Here is a 22,943-nt window from a genome sequence, read left to right on the forward strand (position 1 = left end):
AACGGGGTTTGCTCTCTGAGTGAGGAGGTTCAGTGCTTTCTAAATGTGGGAGTGTCTTTCCTGAGCAGAGGCACTGGGTGCTTTCCTTACTCCCTTAATGGGTGCTACAGAATGGAAAAGAATTGGCAGCCTTCAACAACATTGTGTTGGTGATCTTAAACAGCATTGCTCTTTAATGAGAAAGGGAATAGGGGGAAGCTGCAAGATCTGAGAAACTGTTGGCTTCTTGCTCCTTGTGTCATGTTTCCTGGGGCAAGAAGCTGTAGGAAGCCAGAGGTGTCCTGGAACTGGAGGTTGGAGAGGACTCACTGCATTTCTCACTTTCCAAATAAAGAAACACTTGTGTATTCTCCATTTCAGATTACACATATTGTTGGTTTTGTTTCTTGCTTTTTATCTTTACTACGTACAGCTGGATTGTCCTTTTGTCACTGTGCAAAAGACTTAATGTAAATGGACGGAGAGAGCAGCAGAGGGGCTGTGGGTATCTGCTGAATGGGGGGAATAGGCAACCTGTTCAGTCTTGTGACAACACAGCTGTAAAAGTGACAGGTGACATTTATGTGCTGAGCAATAATCAAGAAGTGGGTAGTAGGGTGGGGCAGCTCTTAATTGTATGTATATGGTAGTGGTCTCTAGTTCTTGCTGTTCTAGATAAAGATCTTGGGAGTCATACTGTTTTCTTCATCAGCTTAATGGTAATAGTTAAAATGCAAGTGTATTGTCAGATGCTTTCATAACAGCTTATAACAACAAAACAGAACCTCAGTATGCCATATTTTATAAATCCTGTGGTGTACCTTCTTTCTGAACACTGTGTACAGTTCTGGTTGTGCCCCATTTTCATCCCTTCCCCATACATATGTAATTCTCAGACCTGTAAGATAAGTAGATAAAGTACAGGAATTGTTATTTTCCATCTCTGTATGAGGGGGAAGCAGAAAAACCTACCTTGGGTTTTTTTCCAGCAGACTGCCTAGCTTGGAAAACAGATGATAGAGGAGCGTGGTAGAGGGTCTGTAAAACAGAAAGAGACACAGAGGAGATGAACAGGGTACAGTTATTCTCTGCTTCTCATAAGGCAGGAAATGGGGCCACCAAATGAAATGACTGAGTAGCAGCTTCAGAGCTGAGGAGGGAGTGTGTGCATGGGCTTTCTTTGTTCTTCTTCAGACAACAAACATATAATTAAATTGAAGCACTCTGCCACAGGATGTTGTAGATGCCAAAATTACAAATGGGTTCGAAAAGGATTAGACTATTTGATGGACTTTACCCCCCCCCACCCCAATGAAGGGCCATTAAATCCAATGATGCAGATACAAAACCAGGCTCAGGAACTCTCTGCTGGTCGAGGACTCATTATTCCTAAGTGCTGCCTGTGAATAACAGGCAGGACTGGGCCCAATCAGCTCTTCTTGCTAGGTATGAGGGAACATAAGAGATGACCCTGTTGAATGGGTGGGAATACCTAAGGTCTGGCTTTGTAAAGAAATGGGAGACCATATGAATGTGGAACTGTGTGTGTGTAGGAATTAGTTATTGTTAAGGATCAAGGGAGTCAGCAGAATCAAGATCTGTGATGGAAACAGAGATTTTTACCTTATCTCTGCTTCCTCATCAGTAGACTGTTGAGCTTCAAACAGATTTGGTAGTGATCTATTTGTTGGCAGCATGAGACCTGGTGCTATATTATTGCTGTTCGTTTTCTGTATATTAAATTCTATACATGGATTTTACTTGCATTCAAGTAGGTGTGTATGTGTGATTTCTTGGTCACCTAAATGAGAGTGGAAATGAAACAGCTTGGAGGGAAGGAAGAAAATGCTTTCTTGTCAGGGCAGTATTCAGGACAAGGGAAGAGAAACAACAGTAGTTGGCTCACTGTGGTTTGGGTCAGTTTGTAGCTTGGCTCTTAAACCTAACTGTGGGCATGCATTTACCTATTTTTAACAGACGTTAAACTGGTTCACTGCATGGCTTTGTGGAGGTCTTCCATTGTGGTTTTTGCAGGGCTGTGGGTGTGCGGGGGTTCCCAAGGTTGGTGGCAGGATGTGGGGCCTAGCATGGTGGTTGTGTGGGGATAGCCACAGGGTGCGTGGGGCCTGTGAGGCCTCACATACGCTGTTTACTGCTACTGACCGGTAGGGTAGCATGGGTCCAGTCCCAACCCAGTCCTGCTAATGAAGCTTTGATGTTGCTATGGTTCTGAACTGCAGCCTGGGGATGCCAAGGATGCTCTCTGATGTTGAGAGCGGAATTGTTTGGAAAAGGCAGGTGAGCCTCATTGGGCCAATCCAACACATGCACTGCAGGCTTTTGCTTTGTTCTCATTGCCTGTTCTATGGTTGTACACTCACGACAGCTGTGGTATAGTTACTAACCCTTTTCCTTAAAAAACAAAACCAAACCCAAACCAAAATGTGGATGGTATGAATTTTTTTATTCCTCAAATGGCTTGCAAGACATCTGTGGTAAAATCTTAATCAAATGTGTGTGTTCTTAATTTTATACCTCTTTAAACTCTCTTTAAACAAACACCAGCCCTTCCACATTTCATTACAAAACCCTGGCCATGTCTAGACAAAAACCTGTTGTGATTAGCTGAGGTGTGCTTCTCAATACTGTGTGAGGGAGTATATTTCATGCTTCTGATAATGTATTTCCTGCACCTGTATGGGTTGCAGAGCTTGAGTTTGCAGAAGCTCAGATTGGAATTGCATGCATGTAGTGAAAATAATTTTACACACTTAGGTTGAATATTGAAAATCTGTTTGCTTGTTTGTATACTTATTCAAACCTCATCTATGGCTGCACATTGGTGCCACCTGCTTGCAGGAAAGAATGAGTGGACTGTATTATTCAGGGGAGAAAAATCAAGGGAAGGCCTCAAAATCTGTTCTGGCTTTATTGTTTGGTCTGGCCTGGGCTTTGGGTAAAATGTAGGCCACCGCTTTTGCTTTACTGCTAGTTCTTTATCAGTAAAGGCATCTTGGATCTGGTACATTCTTAAAGAGTTTGAAATAAAAGTTAAGAAAAGTAAAGACATGAAGTTCAAACTTAGTATGAATTGAACTTGATTACTTTATAAAGTGAGTGAAGCTATTGCATTCCATGCTTTTTCTCATTTTTCTCTTCCAGTTATTCTAATGGTAATTTCTATCACTACAAAATGACCTTTGTAATCATTACTGGATGATTAATCTTTAACTGGTTATTTTTTTTTAAGCGGTATTTTTCACATTGTTGCAATGCATAGGGTTTTGTAGCACAGTACCTACACAGCTCTTCTGAGGCAATAAGGCCCTTCAGCCTGTTTCCAGTCCTGCTGCTCTGTATAGAAACCCAAATAGCCACCTTTGTTTCCAAAGGCAGATAAAAAAATGCCCTCAGAACGTTATTTGCATATAGATTATAGTGTCAGCTAGGTGTAGCCATGTATAGGTAGACCTAACTGCTGCTTAATTTATAACTTTAATTGAAAAAGATTCCTCAACTTGCAGGATTCCAGTCTAAAATATTCTGCAGCATTTAATGATTCCATAGTGTGTGCAAAGATGTTATGTATCTCTGCAGTCCTCAGAAAACACGAATGAAAGGGGATCACAAACATTATTTGCAGACTCAGGAGAAGTCATTTGGAGAAGGAAGTGGAGATGGGCAGTAAAGTTCTTCAAATGTGTTCAAGTTGCTGCTTGGGACACCAGTGCTAGCACAGGAGAAGGAAGGTGGAAAAAAAATTTTTCTTCTGATGCTCAATTTTGATCAAATTCTCTTGTGCCACATAGGTCTTTTGTTGTTGTATTGCAGCTGTGTGTTTACAGTTAACATTGTAAGCTTGAATAACATCAATAAAGCAGTGAGAGCAAGTTTTTTTAAACTATGGGAGCCAGTGCCTCCCTTACTTTGTTTTGTTTAGCAGTCACCATGACTATTATACGTTTTCTTTTGTATTTATTGCATAGGGTATGGTTGAGAGCAGAAGCACTTGTTCATCTTGCTTCATTAGAAATAACTATGTTTAAACTTGGTCCAAAACTGCTTTAAGCAGCATTCATCAGCTAAGTGGTCCTATGTCAACTCTAGCTCTTCCCAAAACAGTAGAAACATCTGATCACATTTGAGTATTATACCATGCATGTTTGCTATATAATGATGAGGGTGACATATTGAAAAGGTATTTAATTTTAAAACTACAGTATGCAATTTAAAAATGAGTTAGTGTTAGTTGGGGGGGGGGGGTGGGGGGGGGAGGAAATCAGTAAGTGCTGTTAGTAACATCAGAGCCTTGGTAGTTGGAAATCTTGCCATCCTGTACCTTGGGGATTTTAGCTATTGTGTAAACTTTAATAACTTCATGAAATACATTTAGATCTGGAAATATTTTCTTAGCTGTTGTCTTGCAAGAGATCAGTGCCTAAAGAATTCCCTGTACTTCTATGGCAAGTGCTTTTCAAAGTTTGATTTCCCCATGTTTACCTTACAGAGATGATACAGCAATGTTTCTGTATCAAACACCTGATGGTGGAGATGCTTTTTCTGAGTTACTTTTGGTTTTTCTAAGTAAGAGGCACTGGCTAGCCAGCAGTTTCCTTTTCTTTGTGGTGTGTGTTGCTGGGCTCTTGCATAGTCATGTGTTAGTGTGTTTAGCTTTGAAATTCAGAGGGCTTCAATAACTCTGAAATGCCTTGCACAAACAGCAACAGCAAGAACTGCCATCAGAGACTACTGAAAAGGTTATGGAGGAGGAGTAATGCTGGAGGCCCAACTTGGACAGGGTGGAGCTGGGAAGTACTGTGTCTTAACATCTGTAATAGGCGAGGATCTTCTCTCAGAGGGTCAGCACAGCTGCCTAAAGCAAAACATAAAGCTGGGACATGCAGTCTCCTTGGGGAGAGCTGCAAGATGGAGCAGCTCCCTCAAGTGCAAGAACTCAAGTGGCAGCTGGCACTGGTGCTTTGCACAGTAGCAAAATAGGAAAAGAGTGATTGGCGGCTCTTGGAGAGGCCTCAGCTCTCACTGAGTTGATTCTGGCACATTTCTTCTGCAATTTGGAGAAGAAAAATAAAATGGGCTGTATCAGGCTGGAACTGTACAGTGCTGGTTTCTGCTTGCTGGTGGGCTCTGTCTTTATGCTTGCTCTTCATGTACGCTGTTATTCCACCAGTGGTCCTTAGGACAGCCTAAAATGGTGGTGTGATTGAGGGAGATGTCCTGCCTGTCCATTCTTCCTCATTTGTCTTTCTTGTAGAAAACTAGGAACTGGTATGAGTTAAAGCTAACAGCTTTTTTTTTTTTTTTTAATTACATTTTTTTTAAAGCTCAGGTAGATCCCCTGCTTTGGTTTGTCAAATAAGTGCTGGTGGAATGGGAAACTCTCTTTTGTAGTGGTACTGCTGAACCATCACATTGAAGTAAAGCTCTGTGGAGTGAAGGCAGAAAGTCCCCTGTCCACATAGGCCTCCTACTCCCTGTGCACCTCTTCAGCTGTTGGTCTCATCTTGCAGCCATCTGATTTGATTTAATCACTGAAGAAAATGCTGCTTGCTTTCTATTTTGTCAGGTTACTTTTTGCATATGTGCTTGGCTTGGAGGTATAAATGTCAGAGTCAACTCTTGGTGGTAGGCAGAGGCAGGGAGCACATGTCAGGAAAGTAGAGAAAAGCTGGCTGAGCAGGACCTTCTCTTCCTTCAGAAGTGGTGAGGTGTCAAATAGATTCAAATGATGAAGTGCGAGCTTCATCCTTTGGCCTTCTGAATCTACTTTCCAGAAGCTCCGAGCTCATCTCCCCAAAAAGAGATTCAGGTAGGATGAACTGAGTGGTATTACTGTCAGACACATCTTTCCCTCTGTACTGATGCCAGTGCTTCCATGGCTAACTTGAAATTTAGGAGGGGTCAAAGGGATGGGAAAGGTACTCTTACCTGTAGAGGGAACTTCATGTGTGCTGCAGTAGCCTTTGATAGCTTCTGTTGGGAAACATGTCCATTTCCCTTTTGCTGTCAGGTGTCCTGACTTGGCAGTACTCTGGTAGAGGTGAAGAGAGAAGCAGGCTTGTTGCCTTTAGTCCTGCTTTGTTGTCCACCTGCAGCGACTTTGCTGAGCATGGTGGCTGAGGAGCCTGGAGGGCCACATATGTTATGTCTTGCAATGTTCTAGAGAGCGTGAACAAAGATCTGTGGTTTCATGTCAACACAAATGTATTCATGGCGACAAAGTCTGGAGCATGTTCAACACTGAGCTTATTCATACAGTCCTGATGCCAGCACCAGTACAACTTTGGTTTGCCTAAGCGAAACACAGCAAGGCACCAGCAATCCAGGATGTTCCTGGATTGCATAGATGACAACTTCCTCCAAATGGTAGAGGAAGCAACAAGGAAAGGTGCTATTCTGGACCTTGTTCTCACCAACAGAGAAGGGCTGGTGACCAGTGTGAGGCTCAGGGACAGCCTTGGCTGCAGGGACCATGAGCCGGTTAAATTTAAGATCCTTAGGGCAACCAGGAGGACATATTCTAAGCTTACAGCCCTAGATTTTAGGTGTGCAGACTTGGATTGCTTCAGGGATCTACTGGCCAAAGTATTGTGGGACGAAGCCCTAGAGGGAAGAGGGGCCCAGGACAGCTGGTCAGTATTCAAGGATCACCTCCTGTATGTCCATGAGCAATGTATACCAACAAAGAGAATGCTAGGAGGCCTGCGTGGATGACCAAGTTGCTCCTGGACATGCTGTCACTTAAAAGGAAGCTCTACAAGGAGTGGAAGAAAGGACAGCTAGAATGGGGGTATATAAGGAAGCTGCCCGAGCAGCAAGAGCCCTGGTTAGGAAAGCCAAAGCACAGTTTGAATTGAATCTGTCCAGGGAAGTCAAAGGGAACACCAAGAATTTCTACAGGTATATTAATAGTAAAAAGAAGACTAGGAAGGTATGGGCCCTCAAAAAGGAAACAGGTGAAATGGTCACAAGTGACATGGAGAAGGCTGAGGTTCTCAATGACTTCTTTACCTCAGTCTTCACTGCAAAGGCCTCCAGCCACACTCCTGGAGTCATGGAAGATAATGGCAGGGACTGGAAGGAAGAACTGCCCATCATAAGTGAAGATCAGGTTTGTGATCACCTGAAGAACCTGAAAGTGTTCAAGTCCATGGGACCTGATGGGGTATACCCATGGGTACTGAGAGAACTGGCAGATGAGGTTGCTAAACCCCTCTCTATTATATTCCAAAAGTCCTGGCAGTCTGGGGAAGTGCCCACTGACTGGAAAAGGGGGAACATGACTTCCGTTTTCAAAAAGGGGAAGAAGGAAGAACCAGGGAACTCACAGGCCAGTCAGTCTCACCTCTGTGTCTGGTAAGATCATAGAGCAGATTCTCCTGGAGGCACTGCTAAGACAGAAGAATAGTGAAGAGGTGATTTGGTACAGTCAGCATGGGTTTACCAAGGGCAAATCCTACCTGACAAACCTGGTGGCCTTCTATGAAAAGGTCACAACATTAATCGATGAGGGGCGAGCAATTAATGTCATTTACCTGGACCCAAGCAAAGCCTTCGACACTGTCCCACACCACATCCTGGTCTCCAAATTGGTGACACATGGGTTTGATGGATGGACCACTAGATGGATAAAGTACTGGCTTGATGGCTGTACCCAAAGAGTGGTTGTCAGTGGCTCCATGTCCCAGTGGAGGCCAGTGACAAGTGGAGTCCCTCAGGGATCAGTCCTGGGACCAGTCTTATTTAACATCTTTGTTGGTGACATGGGCAGTGGCATTGACTCCACCCTCAGCAAGTTTGCTGATGACACCAAGCTGAGTGGTGTGGTTGACACAGTGGAGGGAAGGGATGCCATCCAGAGGGACCTTGACAGGCTGGAGAGGTGGGCACAAGCCAGCCTCAAGAGGTTCAACAAGACCCAAGTGCAAGGTCCTGCATCTGGGTCAAGGCAATCCCAAGCACCAATACAGGCTGGGCAGTGACTGGCTGGAGGGCAGCCCTGAGTAGAGGGACTTGGGGGTGCTGGTGGATGAGAAGCTCAACATGAGCTGTCAGTGTGCACTTGCAGCCCAGAAAGCCAACCGGATCCTGGGCTGCATCAGGAGAAGTGTGGCCAGCAGGTCAAGGGAGGTGATTCTCCCCCTCTACTCCGCTCTGGTGAGACCCCACCTGGAGTGCTGCAGCCAGTTCTGGAGCCCCTATTACAAGAGGGATATGGACATGCTGGAACATGTCCAGAGAAGGGCCATGAGGATGATCAGAGGGCTGGAGCGCCTCTCCTATGACGAGAGACAGAGAGTTGGGGCTGTTCAGTCTGGAGAGGAGAAGGCTCCAAGGTGACCTTATTGTAGCCTTCCAGTATCTGAAGGGGGCCTACAAAAAAGCTGGGGAGGGACTTTTTAGGATATCTGGTAGTGACAGGACTAGGGGGAATGGAACAAAGCTGGAAGTGGGGAGATTCAGACTGGGTGTAAGGAAGAAGTTCTTCCCCATGAGAGTGGTGAGAGCCTGGAATGGGTTGTCCAGGGAGGTGGTTGAGGCCCCATCCCTGGAGGTGTTTAAGGCCAGGCTGGATGAGGCTCTGGCCAGCCTGATCTAGTGTGAAGTGTTCCTGCCCATGGCAGGGAGGTAACAGATCAGAGGACTTGTAGGTTTGATTAGGGCTTAGTGTCCTTCAAGTTGTTCCTTGCAGGGATCTTGCAGGTTCCACTTTTCTGCTCTTTCTGTAGAGAGTCTTGGCATATTTAACCCTCTTCTCTGACTTGACTTAAAAACAGCAAGGGAGTGGGAGAGCAGGACTGACATCTTTGTGTATGCAAGTGATAGACACACAGTCTTGGGAGTGAGGCTGTTCCAGGTAGTAACCTTCACAGCAGAGAAAAGACATGCTTTAATGACGCAGTCAAGATACTTGTTTCTTAAATTTGGCCTAATGCCTCTTGGAGTTTGAGCTGACTGCTGCTGCTGGTTGAAACCTTTGTGGTGTTTTTCCGTGTCAGTCTTACAAAAGCTTCCCAAGAGTTAGGGATGAGCCATAACTGCTGTGGATTGGGGTTTCACATCTGGCAGTGTGCTGCTCTTGCATGTGCCAGGCCTGTGCCTTAGCATAGGCAGCTCAGGGAGCCACCAGGGACAAAGAGCCTCAGCCTACAAGCAGATGTGATAGGAACTTCAATGGTGGTGTTGCCTCTCTACTCTGCAAATCAATATATTTTTACCTGCTGTGTGGTCAGCTGCATGCTGGTGGTGTGTTCTCACAGCTCCAGGGTGAAGGGAAAAAAACAAACAAAGAAACAAAAAATCAAAACTCTGACTTTTTTTCAGAATAAATTTGATGTATATAGGTGTTATGCCTTGCCTCATCTCCTCCCTTGCACAGTTGTACTGCTTGGCCTTGTGCAGTAAAACACATCTGTAGAAGAGACCAACTCTAAAATTAACATTTTCTTCACAAAGTGAGTTTTAACCTGGATCAGTTTCCTCCTATGTTTCAGTGTGTAACCCACGGAGTAGGGTATGTTCTGGGGATGAGAGAGGGGTGGGAACTACTGTGGAAAAAACATTGTGGCACTGTGCCTGGTTGAGTCTGTACTTTTCTCCTTGGATAAGTACAATGGAAGCTTGCATCCTTTGAATTCTGACAGTGGAACAAAATTTAGGGGGTGCTGTTTGTAGTAGAAAGTCTTCTAGTTGGGGATGAAGAAGCATCCACAATCCCTCCTGGTCTTAGGACAAATGGAAAAGCCAGCAGTGGGAAAGTTATTATGGAATGCCTGTTCTCAAAGCAACCATGATGGGGAGCTAATGGCTATGGCAGAGGCTTTGCAAATATCTGGTAAGTAAACTAGATGATTTCCTGAAACATCAGGTGATCTTATGCCAGTATACAGCTTCTTAAACACAGGTTGCATTGGCTTAATTGCAGTTGCTTAAACAAGCAAATTCTAAACCAGATCCTAAATTCATCTGTTTGTCTAAAAATAGTAACTTTTGTCCTCCTTGTGATTATTTTTATATGGAATATACAATGGATTAATTTGAATTAGCTTTTTAACATTGTCAGTGAAGCGTAGAGTGTTCAAATTCTTTGTCCTGAAGCAAGGGAAGTAATTCCTCCTTGTTGGTGAGTCTTGCATGTGTGCTTGGAAATATTGAGGCAAGGGATATAATAACCGCTCTTCCCTAAGCCTTCTCTTCTGCTCTGATGGCTGTTGCTGTGAAATAACCATTTCGGAGTGCTTCCAAATTCTGAGCAAGCTCTTAACCTTTTCTTAGCTACATCATGTAGCAAGACTGTGTGCTGCATGTATTCATAATGTGGTCAGCACTGGACTGTGAAGAATGCCTGTCATGTCTGCTTTGGGGGTGGGGGGAGGAGGAAACAGAGAGGTTCTCCTTCCCCTCTGCCCTGCTGAGGCCACATCTGGAATACTGTGTCCAGTTCTGGACCCTTCAGTGCAAGAAGGACAGGGGACTGCTTGAAAGAATCCAGTGCAGAGCCACAAAGATGATTGAGTGGAACATCTCCCTTATGAGGAAAGGCTTGAGGGAGCTGTGTCTCTAAGCTTGGAGAAGAGGAGACTGAGGGGTGGCCCCACTAATGTTTATGAATATACAAAGGGTGAGGATGGAGCCAGTGATACCGAATGATAAGACAAGGAGTGGTGGGTGCAAGCTGGAGCATAGGAACTTCCACGGGAATGTAAGGAAAAGTCAGTGTTCTGTCACCCTCACAGTGAAAAGGAACAGGCTGCCCAGAGAGGTTGTGGAGTCTTCTTCACTGGAGACATTCAAAACCCACCTGGACGTGTTTCTGTATCATCTACTCTAGGCGATCCTGCTCTAGCAGGGGCTTTGAACTAGATGATGTTTTGGGGGTCCCTTCCGATCCCTAACATTCTGTCATTCTGTGAAATGAGGGGGCTGGGACTTGAGAAGAGGCAATAGGGAGACTGTGGTGCTGGAAGGTGAAGAAGCTGGGTGGCAGGCTGATACTGGGAAGGGAGTCTTGGCCTCTGTGGATGCTTGAGGACACTCACTAATCCCCATTCCCCACCTTGCTTTGTGTGTTGGCCTTTAGGTGCTCCTGTGCTTTGCAGAGAAGCATGAGTTTTAACTTGACCCTACTGCATGCCTTGCACTGACCTCTATCTCTCAGGAACAAGAGTTGAGGCTGAACAGATGTGGATTTGGGTGGAGAAGCAGGGTGGGAAAGGTGTTGTGTGCATACTAAAGGTGCTGTATGCAAGTGCAGTGCAACTTGGCTTGTTGTTGCCACCAAGAGGGAGGAAGAAACTGGGCTATGGGAACTGGGTGGAAAAGAGTTCTAAGGACTGAATGAAGCCCAGCATCAGATGCAGGGGGTTCTTCCGGGTGTGAGGCCTGGGAGTGGTGGTGCTGGAAGGAGGTACCCTCTAACCCAAGGCCAACTTTTCAAGAATATTTTTTTGTATGAAGTTGTAATTTTAAATGCAGTTGCCCTTCATGTTCTGTGTATAGACCTGGTCTCCACCCCCATATCTTGCCACCAGAGGTGGCTGTTGTCTCTTCTCTCTCCTGTTTTTCTGCCTAGTATAGAAAGTAATGAATATGCACAGCACACAGTATCTTGTATGTGCAGTTCCTAACCTTACTTTTCAAAAAGCACAACAAACTGTATGAAAGATAATCATAGTGATTGTCATGAAAAAAAATGTTAGTTCAGTGTAAATGTGTTGCTGGCAACTGGTTATTTTTAATGCATGCTATTTGTTAAATGCATGCTAATGTTAAAATTTTTATCTAAAACCTTTTTAGCTGAGCAAATTGAGTGTTCATAGCATCGAAGTGTAGTTTGTGACCTGTTTAACACATGATGAAGTGGTGTTTATATGTCTAATTGCACAATGCAGAGAAAATAGCATTGTGTTGAAGTGTTGCATAAAATGTCAGCATTATGTGACGTTTTGGAGTGGAAGTAGAACTGTAGACACTTATTCATAACAAGACCCGCAAGTTTCTCTTGGCCAAGTAGGTAGTTGAGCTGGCTGTGCATGTGCTGACTCAATGGAGCAAGATTTTCTTTTTTTACCCACCTCCTCTTTTGACTGCTTGTGGCAGGAACTCACTGTTGAAACATACCTTAGCTTGAGGTTTGTCTTTAAAACTTGTGGCTTTGTTTCTTTGCCTGAGACTTTTAGAGCTCTCAAGCCAACCAAGCATTAAGTTGGCTGAAAACAGACTTGCTTTCTGAGTGCCGGTGATTGACCTGGGAAGACTTGTGTCACCGTGGTGGCCATTTCTGCCCTGTATGGGGAAAGGAGTAATAGAAGGACATTTGGGGCAAGGGGAGGAGGTGCTCAAAAGCGAAATTGAGGGGGTTTATGCATGTGTCTACCCTCAAGTGTTAATCTAGCTGCACAGTATAGTCTCATGATCTCAAGTGCTTGGAGCTTGCTGCCTGAGCCTAGCTCCTCCCTTTTTTGTTTGATGATGGCTGGAAGAAAAATAATCAAGTATGCTGGAAGAGAAACATTAATTAAATTTTAATTTACATCTAACGTATGCTTCTTAGTGCTCTGCATGAAAGTGAGTGTGCGGTATCTGTCACGTTATATAGGGGGAGATGCATTGCAGAAACAAGGAAAAGCCTCAGGTCTGAATGGGAAGATGGAGTTTTAACTCCACAGATGGGTTTTATACCTTCATTAAAAGCTACAAATGTGGTGTGATAAGTCATTTTTGTATCTATTTTGCATCTGAAATGACTTTCGCTGTAACTTGGTTTGTGTCTGTTTTCTCTTAAGCCAAACTTGCAAGGCGAAGTCAAGAAAGAGAGAATCTCGGCATGCTGGTCTGGTCACCTAACCAGAATCTGTCTGAAGCAAAATGTAAGTCTCTTCAAATACTTTTATTCCCCTCTTCCTTTACGTATATCACTTAAAGAGTGCAGAATTGCCACTTTTAGTAGAGAGGTTATGTCTATGACCTTTCCATTGTGATATAAAATTAATTTGAAAAAATGAAGGACCTACAAAGCAATCCCTGAGAAGAGCTTCATTCCCCCATGGGCAGCTGCTCAGAGCATCAAATCTGTGAAGGCAGGGAGAGCAGGAGAAATCTGACACACTCTCCCCTGGTATGAATTCCTTAACATACTAATCCACAGGCCTACGAGATCTACTTTTTTACTGCTGGTGCTCTAGAAGATCTCAGAAACAGGGGAGAGAAAACAGAAAAGCATTTTGGGGGTGGAATATATGGCTATTAGTAGTATCTTTCCTGACAAAGACACACAATCTACATCTGGAGCCCACGGAGGTTTAAATGCCAGAACAATTGCAGTGCCTTGGAATTCCACATGAGGGCAATTACCAGCACTCTGTGTATCTGGAAACAAGTCTCAGTGCTGCTGCCAGATGGCAGAACTCGTGTTTGAAAGGTTTGTCTAGCTACAGTTCTCCTTCTGAATAAGTAGGACTCCTTGATTAAAGGGCTGCTGTTTGAACGTGGTAACTAAACCTAAGTGCTTTTGGGGGAGGGAGCCTTTAAAAGGAGCTGGTTTTGACTTTGTGCTCATAGCTGCTTTTTTTTTTTTCCCCTCCCCCCTCTTTTCTGATTCTGGGACCAGGAATAAAAGTCTTGTATTCCTGTTCCTTTGCGGTTGTTTATGGAGGCACTATTAAGCTAATACCTGATTCTCCCCTCGACTCAAGGGTTAAGATGCATCATATATCACAAGGTACTTGTGGGAATGTATTGGCGTTTGAAAATTAAGGCAGCAAAGACTGCACAAACTGGCTCTGTCATGAAAGGGCTGGTCTCTATCCTGGGGCATTTGTTCTACTGAACAAATTACCCCTTGAATAACTAAGGATGATGGTACAGTGATATACAGATAAAAAGGGCTTTTCAAGGATCATGTCTGCCTTCTACCAGTGATATGTTGTCTGCTTCCTGCAGACTTATGAGGAGAGGGATATATTTGGCAATTAACCTACAGCTAGAAAGCTCTCAAAAGGTACAAGAGCGAGAAACTGTTGCTTCCACCATAAGGAATGACTCTTCATGGGTCTGCTCTGTGACACAAGATTTGTTTAGCTGCCTCTCAAATCTGACAGCCTTTTGAATCTCAACTCAGCTTTGAAACATTTAACTCCTGCCTGGTAGAAAACAGGATTCTTGGGAAGGGAAGAGAGAATGAAGGAGGAAAAGGAATGAAGATGTGTGAAATTGAGTAAAATAGTCTAACTGAATATTCTGTGGCAACTGGCACAAAAATACGCAAGGGTATTATAAAACATACAAAGGATATAATATCTGCTAAGATGTCATGAACATAAGAGGAAATTAAAAATGTAGCAGGACACTAAATAAAAACTAGGTGGGACTTGGCTATTGGTACAGTAAAATTGAGGTAAACCATGTGAACGTGAGCAAGAAGAAATTTCTCAAAAGGCTCAAAATTTCAGTAAGAGTATAGACTCATCAGCAATTTTGCCTTCCAAATAAAGACAGGGGAAACAAAAAGTAAATATTTCATATGGTGTTTGGAGAGGAGAAGTATGATGCAAAAAATCTCTCCAGCATTTAATTGATAGAGAGGAATGGAGTTGTGAAATTCAGCATCTCGTAGAAGTAAAAAAAAAAAACAAACCCAAAAGGAACACTGGGAGAGGTGGCCAAAGGCACCTTGGGGTGGCAGGAAGACTCCAGCAGATGAGAAGTGGGTAGCTGTGCAGGGAATGAGAGAGCAGAGTAAGAGGGGGCTGGTTGGTCATTGTTTTGGTTTCTGTCATTTTGAGCTTACACAACTAAAAGGTGTGTGCTACTCTCATCACTATCAGACATTGCTTAAAAATGAAAACCAAATCATGCTGAAGGCTTTTGTTCTTTTTGAGACTAGAAATGGATTGATTTGTAGAAATAAGTTTATAGCTGTAATGTATTCAGCCAGGTGTTAGGCACTGATATGCTACTGCGTGAAGGCCTGATTCAATCCCCCTTCCTTTCAGAAGATGGGAACCTCCTCCAAAACACCAGTGTTCTGTAATGGCTGTAGAGCACTTACTAAATGTATTACAAGCAGAATTCTCTAATCTTTTTTATGGTTTATGAAGAAAGAACATCAGGGGACTGGACAACTCTTCAGCTACTCTGGAGTTCACTGACACATCTTGGCACTGTTGCTAGTGAATCCTAATTCAATGGGGTCCATGGAGATGTGTAAGAGGACCGATGATGATCAACATCTCCGTCACTGATATGGGAATGGATATGGAATTGCTGTGGAGAGAAATTCAGAGTGAGCCATAGATTGACAGGACAGTAAATAAAATTAATGCTACTGACAGCCTTGTAGAGTGGTTTGGGTCTTTCCCTAACATGGACTGATGCCGATGCAATGGGTTCTTAATGACACAACTGCAAGGTTATGAATCTCAGTACTAAAAGTTCTGGACTTACCTTCTGCATCAGGGCTGATAATGGAAAAAAGTGGCTTGGAGAGCAATTTTTGGGAACACAGTGGGAAGGTAATTTGACAAAGTTTCCCATTGTTCTGCTTGACCCAATAGATGATGTGGGTGTAAAGAGGTAGTTGCTGGAATGGTTTATTGCCTCTGCACCCAGTAGCATTCCAGAAAATGAACCTCAGAATAGTGATTTTTTTTTTTTTTTTTTGTGTGTGTTGAAAATCTGAGAAAAGGCTTGATATGGGAGCTACTGAAATGTTTTGGAAAGTGAAGATGCAGCAAACTGCATCTGTTTAGCTTACTGAAAAGAGACTGAAAGGGAACTATTGTCAATTATTTTCTCAAAGAAAAGTTTTGACATAGTAAGACATGCATAATACAAATAAAAGGCTACAAAGTAAGTCCACATGGACTTAGAATGAAATGCCTGAGTTTGTGTGGGGTTTTTTTGTGACTGACTACTAGAGGTTATCCAAGGAAGTGATGGGTTCTCTATTTCTTGATGCTTTTTTTTTTTTGAACCATGGATTTTTGTGATGTGTTGTCCTTGATGGGAGGAATTATTGGCAGCGTGAAATAGCAAGTGAAAGGAGCTGTGGTCTGCATGAGTTTCATTTAGCCCCTTTGGTTATAAGAGCTATGAATCTTAACTAGCACATCCATCCTTTAATATTGCTGATCAGGTTGAAGTGTGGGTGTACAAATCCTTGCGGTCAGCAGCATGTTGGCATTTGTGCCTTGTTACTTTCCTTTGTACTCCAAAGTGTTTTAATCCATCCTATGCCAATTCTTGTGGTGAACTCTTTAAAAGCCATAGGCCTCTTCTCTGTTTCTATGGCTGGGACTCAATGTGAAGATGGAAGTTAATGCAGCACATGTTAGCTGTCAGTTGGAAGTGAACTGGTAGCTCTCAGGAGCAAGATGATTCTGTGCGGTTGGTGAAACTTTGGAAGCGGTCTCTGTTAACGTGACTCTGTGCTACAAAACACTGTGAGCAGATCTATGACAATGCCCAGAGCAACGCATGCTGATGGGTTTGCCAGAGATTGGCCAAACTGGCAGAGGTTGTAAGCTACTGAGATAAATCCTAGAAAGACCTAGTGTGTCAGCCAAGACCTGGTAGATATCTGCATACTGGATGCTCCAGGCTCATACAGTTAGTTAAAGCTTGTTTTGGTCCTATGCACCCTGTATGCTGGAGCAATATTTTAATCATGTTGGAGAAACCTTTCACCTGGGTGCCATGAAATGATGGATATGGTAGAGAAAAATGAAACAAAAGTGTGTTGGCATGTTGACTGCTTTTTTTTAATCCTGTGCCTTGCTAACCATTAATCCTGGGTCCAAACCACTAACTGCCTTGCCCAGATTAATACCAAAGTTGAATGCTGCCAGCATGTTCCATATTTGCTGTCAGACTTCTGCCTTTAGAGGTCACTGGCATAGCAGTTGTCACCATTAGTGAGTAGTTCATAAAGTTAGTCCAAAGATAGAAATTTGTCCTGTCTCTTTTGAATAACAAAGAAAGAATTGCCATTGTGCAGCAACTGAACATTTGGACTTAAAATAGCTGTGTTCCCCTTCTAGCACTGCTCCAAATACCCCATGTGCTGTGGGTGGTGTTGCACCTCTTACAAAGAACTTGCTCTCAAAATGAGACATCTGAGAGGTTCTCTGAGGACTTGGTGCCATGGAGGGCAATTGTTCTAGCTGTGTTGAGATTGTCACAGAGGGTGGGAAAGGAGAGAGGAGGAAGAGTGAGGTCTGGAGCAAGGTGACATTGAGGAGCAGGAACAGCTAGGTGGAAGACTGATGTCTGCTCTGTCTGAATGGCCCATGGGGGAGGAGGGGAGAAATAGTGAAAAATGCATTGTAATGATGCTGTGGAAACCCTGCACAGGATAGAGCTGGGCCAGCATGAAGCTATTAATAAAACAGATACGTCTGTCTCTGTGCCAAGTATACCAATGGCTGGAACCATAAAAAGGATGTTGAGTTGGTTTAGAAACGAGCAAGTACTGGCATGATGCAGCTGCCCAAGAGTGACGGATGGAAACCAGGCAAGAAGATAGGATGTGATGATTGCTTTTATGCATCTGCAGTTCAAAGGTGAACTACAAGATGAGAAAGACTTATTGTTTTGGTAGTGATAAGCTCTGTTTTGAAACTCATTTTTCTGCTCTCTTCCTGACAGAAGGCATATGCCACGAGATGGAAGTTTTGGTGTCTTGGTGAGTGTGTCCAGTGGATTTGCAGTTTATGGAGGCAGATGCTCTCCCTAATACCTGTGGGACAGCAGGTTGTGGATGGTAGCTAGGTCTCCTGGTTTGCAGTGCTGCTTCTCTTTGACCTGATGGTTGATTGGCGTGGCAACCTGGCAACCTCAGATGCTCATCAGTGCCTCCCTCATAATCCCATGGCATCTCTTCCTTTGAGGCTGCAGTGGGCTCCCTGCTTTACATTATGTCTCCCTTGGTGTACTTGGAGAGAATTTAAACAGTCTCCTTCCCCCCATGGAGGGAAGGTAGAAGTGCCCAGAGGACATGGGGACAGCAGAGTGCCAGAATGAGGTGAAGCAGTGAGTGCTTTAGCATCCTCATGATATGCTTGGTCAAGCCCTGTGGCTGGGGGAAAGGGAGAGGGTCCCTGAATGTGCTGCAAAACCTGATCCTGGGAAGACACCAATGTACCAGCTGAGGTGCTGATGGAGGGAGAAGTGCTTGTTGCTATAGTTACTGTATTAACCCTGTTGTGTCTGGATGGGCAAGGTTTAATTAACTGTGGCATACGCTGGGTAACGGTTTGGGAGTGTGAGAGTAGTGATGTTCCACCCTAAGAAGCTATGAGTTGACATTCAAGATCCCGAAAGCCTCTCAGGCAAGTCTGTAAGTGTCCTGGTCATTAGTGTCAACAACCTTCTTTGAGTGAGAGAGAGTTTTGGTAGATGTCTTCTGTTGTGAAGGTGAGGCAAATACTAGAATTTCTGAGGGCAGGTTGTAGATTTAAGTGGCCGGAGTCTGTCTCCAGCTGTAGTTCAAGGGGTAGTCTTTGACTAGAACAGGTTATTATTATTTGTTCATTTCTCTTTTAATGGAGATGTTAAAGAAACTTGGAAATCACCTTTGACTTAATTTCTGACTTAAAATGTCTGCCAGAATAGACAACAGGAAAATGGTTGTCTTCTCAGGTTGCTGAGTGTGTCTGATGATGCTTTGTATGGTGAATCTGTTTTCAGTGTGTAGCTCAGCCGTGGTTGTTTCACGAAGGGCTTCTACCTGGACATCTATTTTCCCCTTCAGCTCATTTTTTTTGGCCTGTGAATTCTGTGCACAGACGACTCCATTGTCATTATCTGTCTGGCTTTCCTTGGGGTATAGGGTACCACAGCAATAAATGTGAGGTGGGAAAATTACAAATGCAAGACCACAGATGAGGAAAAGTGGTCTTAAAATCTCTGTTTTAGAAAATGAAGCCCCTGTTAAACACAAAGGGATTAACATGGAAGGGATTAATGCTTCAGAGGCACCTAGGAACCACCCTCTCCCTGACACACAGGCACCTCTCCCCAGGAAGCAGCAGTGAGGGAAAGAATGTAGCCAAGTACATATTCAGCATCAGCAAATCTGCTTTTTAAATCCTTTCTCTTCATCATACTTGTAAAAAGGATCCTTGGAATAGTTAGAACTGTGGTTTTATTTTTGGTTCCATCTCCCCTCCAGCCCCTGTCATTCTTGTGACCTGGTTTATAACACAACCCCAAGAAAGGTTGTGTTGGTGCTAAGTGAGAGTACAGCTACCTTGGTCAGAGATGGGAAGGTGGGAGCTGCTTAGGTTTTGCACTATAGAGAAAAAAAACCCTATTGTTGAACTCTTCACTGAGCTTGCTTGTTTGTTTTGTGGCTGGCTAAGTGCTGTAGGAGGTTTTTGAAAGGAGTGTATGTATTGTGCTTTTCTCGTTTGGATTTTTTTTCTGTTTATGTCTGAGCTGCCTCTTTTTTTCTTTTTTCTTTTTTTTTTTTTTTTTTTTTTGAGGTGGGTTTTTTTGGTAGTACAAAAAGCATTAGCCTTAAAAAGCAGCTGCCAGGTAGAGACAAGTTACAGGTCTCTGGGGGGGCAGACCTGAGGGGTTATAATTGCCACCTGAAGCTAGGTGCTTACCTTTTGGCACTCAAGTGAAGATATAACAAAACACTCAAAATTATGGTCTTGCTGTTTCTATGTACTCCCTCCCTAGAAATACCAGTTTGTTGGCTGTCCCACTGATGGCAGAAAGGATTAATGGAAAAGCAGAATTGGATCTTTTTAATTTCATACTATGCCAAGAACCTGGCATCTGGGAAGCTGGGATGCAAATACAGTATCTAAAGAACACAACTCCATGCATTCAGAAATGAGACAACTGTTGTTCCATTTAAGATTGTTTAAGTTTAGCTGTAGAAATAATAGATAAGGCCACTTGTCCCAGCAGCTGCAGTTGCTGCATTTCTGCTGCATTTCAGAAAATGCTCAAAAGGTGAAGTGATGCAGGTTTTCATTGTAGCTGAGGCAATTTTCAGTGCTTATGTTGCAAACAGCAAAAAGAAGATACCAGCCTATGGGTGTATCCCATGAGTGCCTCAGTTGCCTCAAATTTAGCTGCAGTTTCCCTGCTGTGCTGGATGCTGTTGCAATACTGTGTGGAAATCTTGGAGCCACTCTTTCATCATTATTGCTGCAGGTTGATATTACCAGATCCTGAATGCCTATTTAAAGCAGCATGACATTTTAACCCTTTCACAGCAGTGGTTTGTATTGGAGCTAGGAGAGCAATTTAGTTTGAAAGGACTAGCATGTGTTTGGAATGGATTTTACCCATGGCATAATGGGTTGTGTGGTGTGCAGTTTGTTTGGATTTATTTTTTATTTTTCCAAACACAAAGCTCAAAAAATGGGGGGGGATGGACCCAAACAAACAAATAGCCCAAACAACCTATAAACAAACACCCTGAAGGAGAGAATGTGGTGGAGAGAATCCAGGGTGTGTTATTGAAGGTAGCTGTGTTATCCTGGAGGAATTTTTGCTGCTGTGCTGAGAGGGGGGGGTGGTGAGGGCAGTCACCAGTTTCTCCATGTGCCTTGTTCTCTTCTGCCACCTGTTTGTTCCTGCTTTTTACTGCAGTGTGAAACGGGCCTCCAAACATGTCAGGATGACCCATTTTGAAGGTTGCCGCTACTGTTGCTGCTGCAGGGACTGAACTAGTACCGGCACTAGGAAGTTTTTTTTCTTTTCCTAAGAGAAGTTTAGAGACAAGATGACTCTTGGATGCGGATGTAATGGAGTGATGATAGCTGTGCTAAGAGCTGCCCTGGCAGCAAGCCTTGATCTGAAATAGGTTTGGGAGCAGCCTTAGCCAGCCTGATAGGCACTTGGAGTTGTAGGACCAGTATGACAAGAACTTGCAAGCTGCAGCTAATTCACACTGCTTGCACCCAGCCCTGGGATGGGCTGAGTGTGTTCAATTCTTGCTGATCTTGTTGGGAATTGCAAGCTTGGAGCATTTCAGAGGACCATGTCATTTTTCTTGACCTCTTGTCTCTTACTGTAGCTGTGATGGAAAATGAAGAAGGATTGGGGAACTAGAGGGTAACTTTTTAAAAATTGTATTTTTTTTTTCCTCCTTTGAACAAGGTTAGTTAGCAAATGCACCAACAAATACATGTTTTTAGGGACGTGATGGGAGTGGTGCACAGGCAGAGAGTAACTCTTTTGGGATATATCTTTGTTGAAGAATGTTTGAGGAGGTTATGGCCATAACAGCTTGCTATATCATATGCTGCTGCAGAGTTTGACCTTTAAAGAGGTGCTGGTGCAGGAGGCAGAGCAGCTAGGCTTTCTCAAGGACGTGTGTCAGAGCTTCCCTGACAGTAATGTTTGCTGAGGCATTATTTGCTCTAATTAGGACCACTCCCGCTAGTTATTTTTCCTGTACTCTTTATTTTTTGCACTCCATGTTAAGTTACATTCTCAATCACGTGCTTCTCCTGCAGATTCATATTAGGGTAGGGTAGTAGTGAATTTTCTATTTTTTGGGGGCGTTTTTCAATACCTTTATCTGTGAGTGTAACACTAATACTTTGGCTTAGAGGTAGCTGTAAAGATTATGTTGTCCAAGGTCTGACTGGCAGCTTGTTGTCTTTCTGCTTGGATTTCTTGGAAGGGTCAAAAACTTTTCTTTGTACTACTTTGGTTTCAGACCTTTAGGAAGTAAACAAGTGCAGGAATGGATTTATTGAGTGTTAGTGTCTCCTGAAGGCTGGTCTGCATACATTAGGGCAGTCTGTGAGAGTTTGTCCATAGATAGCTTCTGATCTCCAATGGAGAAAGGGGTCTTCACCCAAAACTCTTGTATATTGGCCAGTTTCTTATGTTGTTTGGGGCAAGGTACCTGGAATTTTATGAACCACTGCACCTTAACCTGTAGTAGGTACTTGTTTATGCTCTCTTAGTTCATGGCTTGCCTTATGAAGTGATTAAACAGGTGCTTATCAAGCGGCTGAGCTGTTCTTGCAGGAAACAGGAATAGGAGGGGTTGGGCAGGTAACTGGGTGGCAGAGCCACAACTGTTCATGAGAGAACCTGCTCTCTTTAGTTTTTGCAACACTGTGCTTTTGAAGTATGTCTCTGTTATTCTGCTTTCTAACATGCTCACATCCTACTGAAGTGAAAGTGAGGAAGATGGAATCTTTCAAAGCAAGTCTGAGACCTAGTTTTTTCATGCTTAGCACCCAGATGCAGTAGTGCCTTGAGTGGAGTTGTGGCAAAGCTCTTGCCTTCTCAGAAGGGACTAGCACCAAACATCTGAAAACAGGCTTTTAACTGTAGACGTAGAAGGAACAAAAGCATTTCAGTTATACTTCAGAAAATACAACTGAAGGATTCATTCCCCTCCAACTTCAAGTTGCTGTCACTTAGTCCCTGGCATTCTTCATCTCGTTTTGCTGGAAGCAAGCTTTCATGCAACTTGTTCTTGAGTATAGAGGCCATCTGGGTTGCTGAGAGTATTGTGTTACTCATAGCTGGGTTTGGAAATGAGGACACTGGCTGTGAAAAATAACTGAAATAGTAAGGGGTGCTTTTGTGGCCTGACCACTCACCATTCAGGATGAGGGAGTTCTCTTGTTGGAGCTGCTGAGAAGCTGGATTTAACAGCTGGAGGCTTACTTTGCTCTTCGAGCAGCTCCTGGCTCTTGGCACATCTACTGAGAGCAGCTCTTCTGTGTGACTCCAACTCATCTTCCTTTCACCGTGTGCTGGCTTGCCCCATGATTCCTTTCTGCCCAAGTGACATCCTCCAAGGAAGCAGCTAAGGGACAGATTGATCATTTCTTTTGCTTATGTATCCATTATAAGGACAGTCAGCATGACTTCTACTCTTGTCACAGGTTTTATTATTGGTAACAATAATAATGAGCTGTAGTTAACCTAAAGGCTATTTTGTTCCCACACATCCCTCG

General features: G+C 43.6%; 1 protein-coding gene across 1 annotated transcript in view; it reads left to right on the forward strand.

Moving 5' to 3' along the window:
• Positions 1-22,943, forward strand: part of RCOR1 (REST corepressor 1) — an 82,479-nt gene that overhangs the window by 32,247 nt on the left and 27,289 nt on the right. Inside the window, exon 3 of the mRNA XM_054400295.1 lies at positions 12,783-12,866. Within this exon, the coding sequence (XP_054256270.1) occupies positions 12,783-12,866 (84 nt within the window). The remainder of the gene's footprint in view (positions 1-12,782; positions 12,867-22,943) is intronic.

Source organism: Indicator indicator, chromosome 4 (assembly GCF_027791375.1).
Source record: "Indicator indicator isolate 239-I01 chromosome 4, UM_Iind_1.1, whole genome shotgun sequence".
In the NCBI taxonomy this organism is placed as follows: Eukaryota; Metazoa; Chordata; class Aves; order Piciformes; family Indicatoridae; genus Indicator; species Indicator indicator.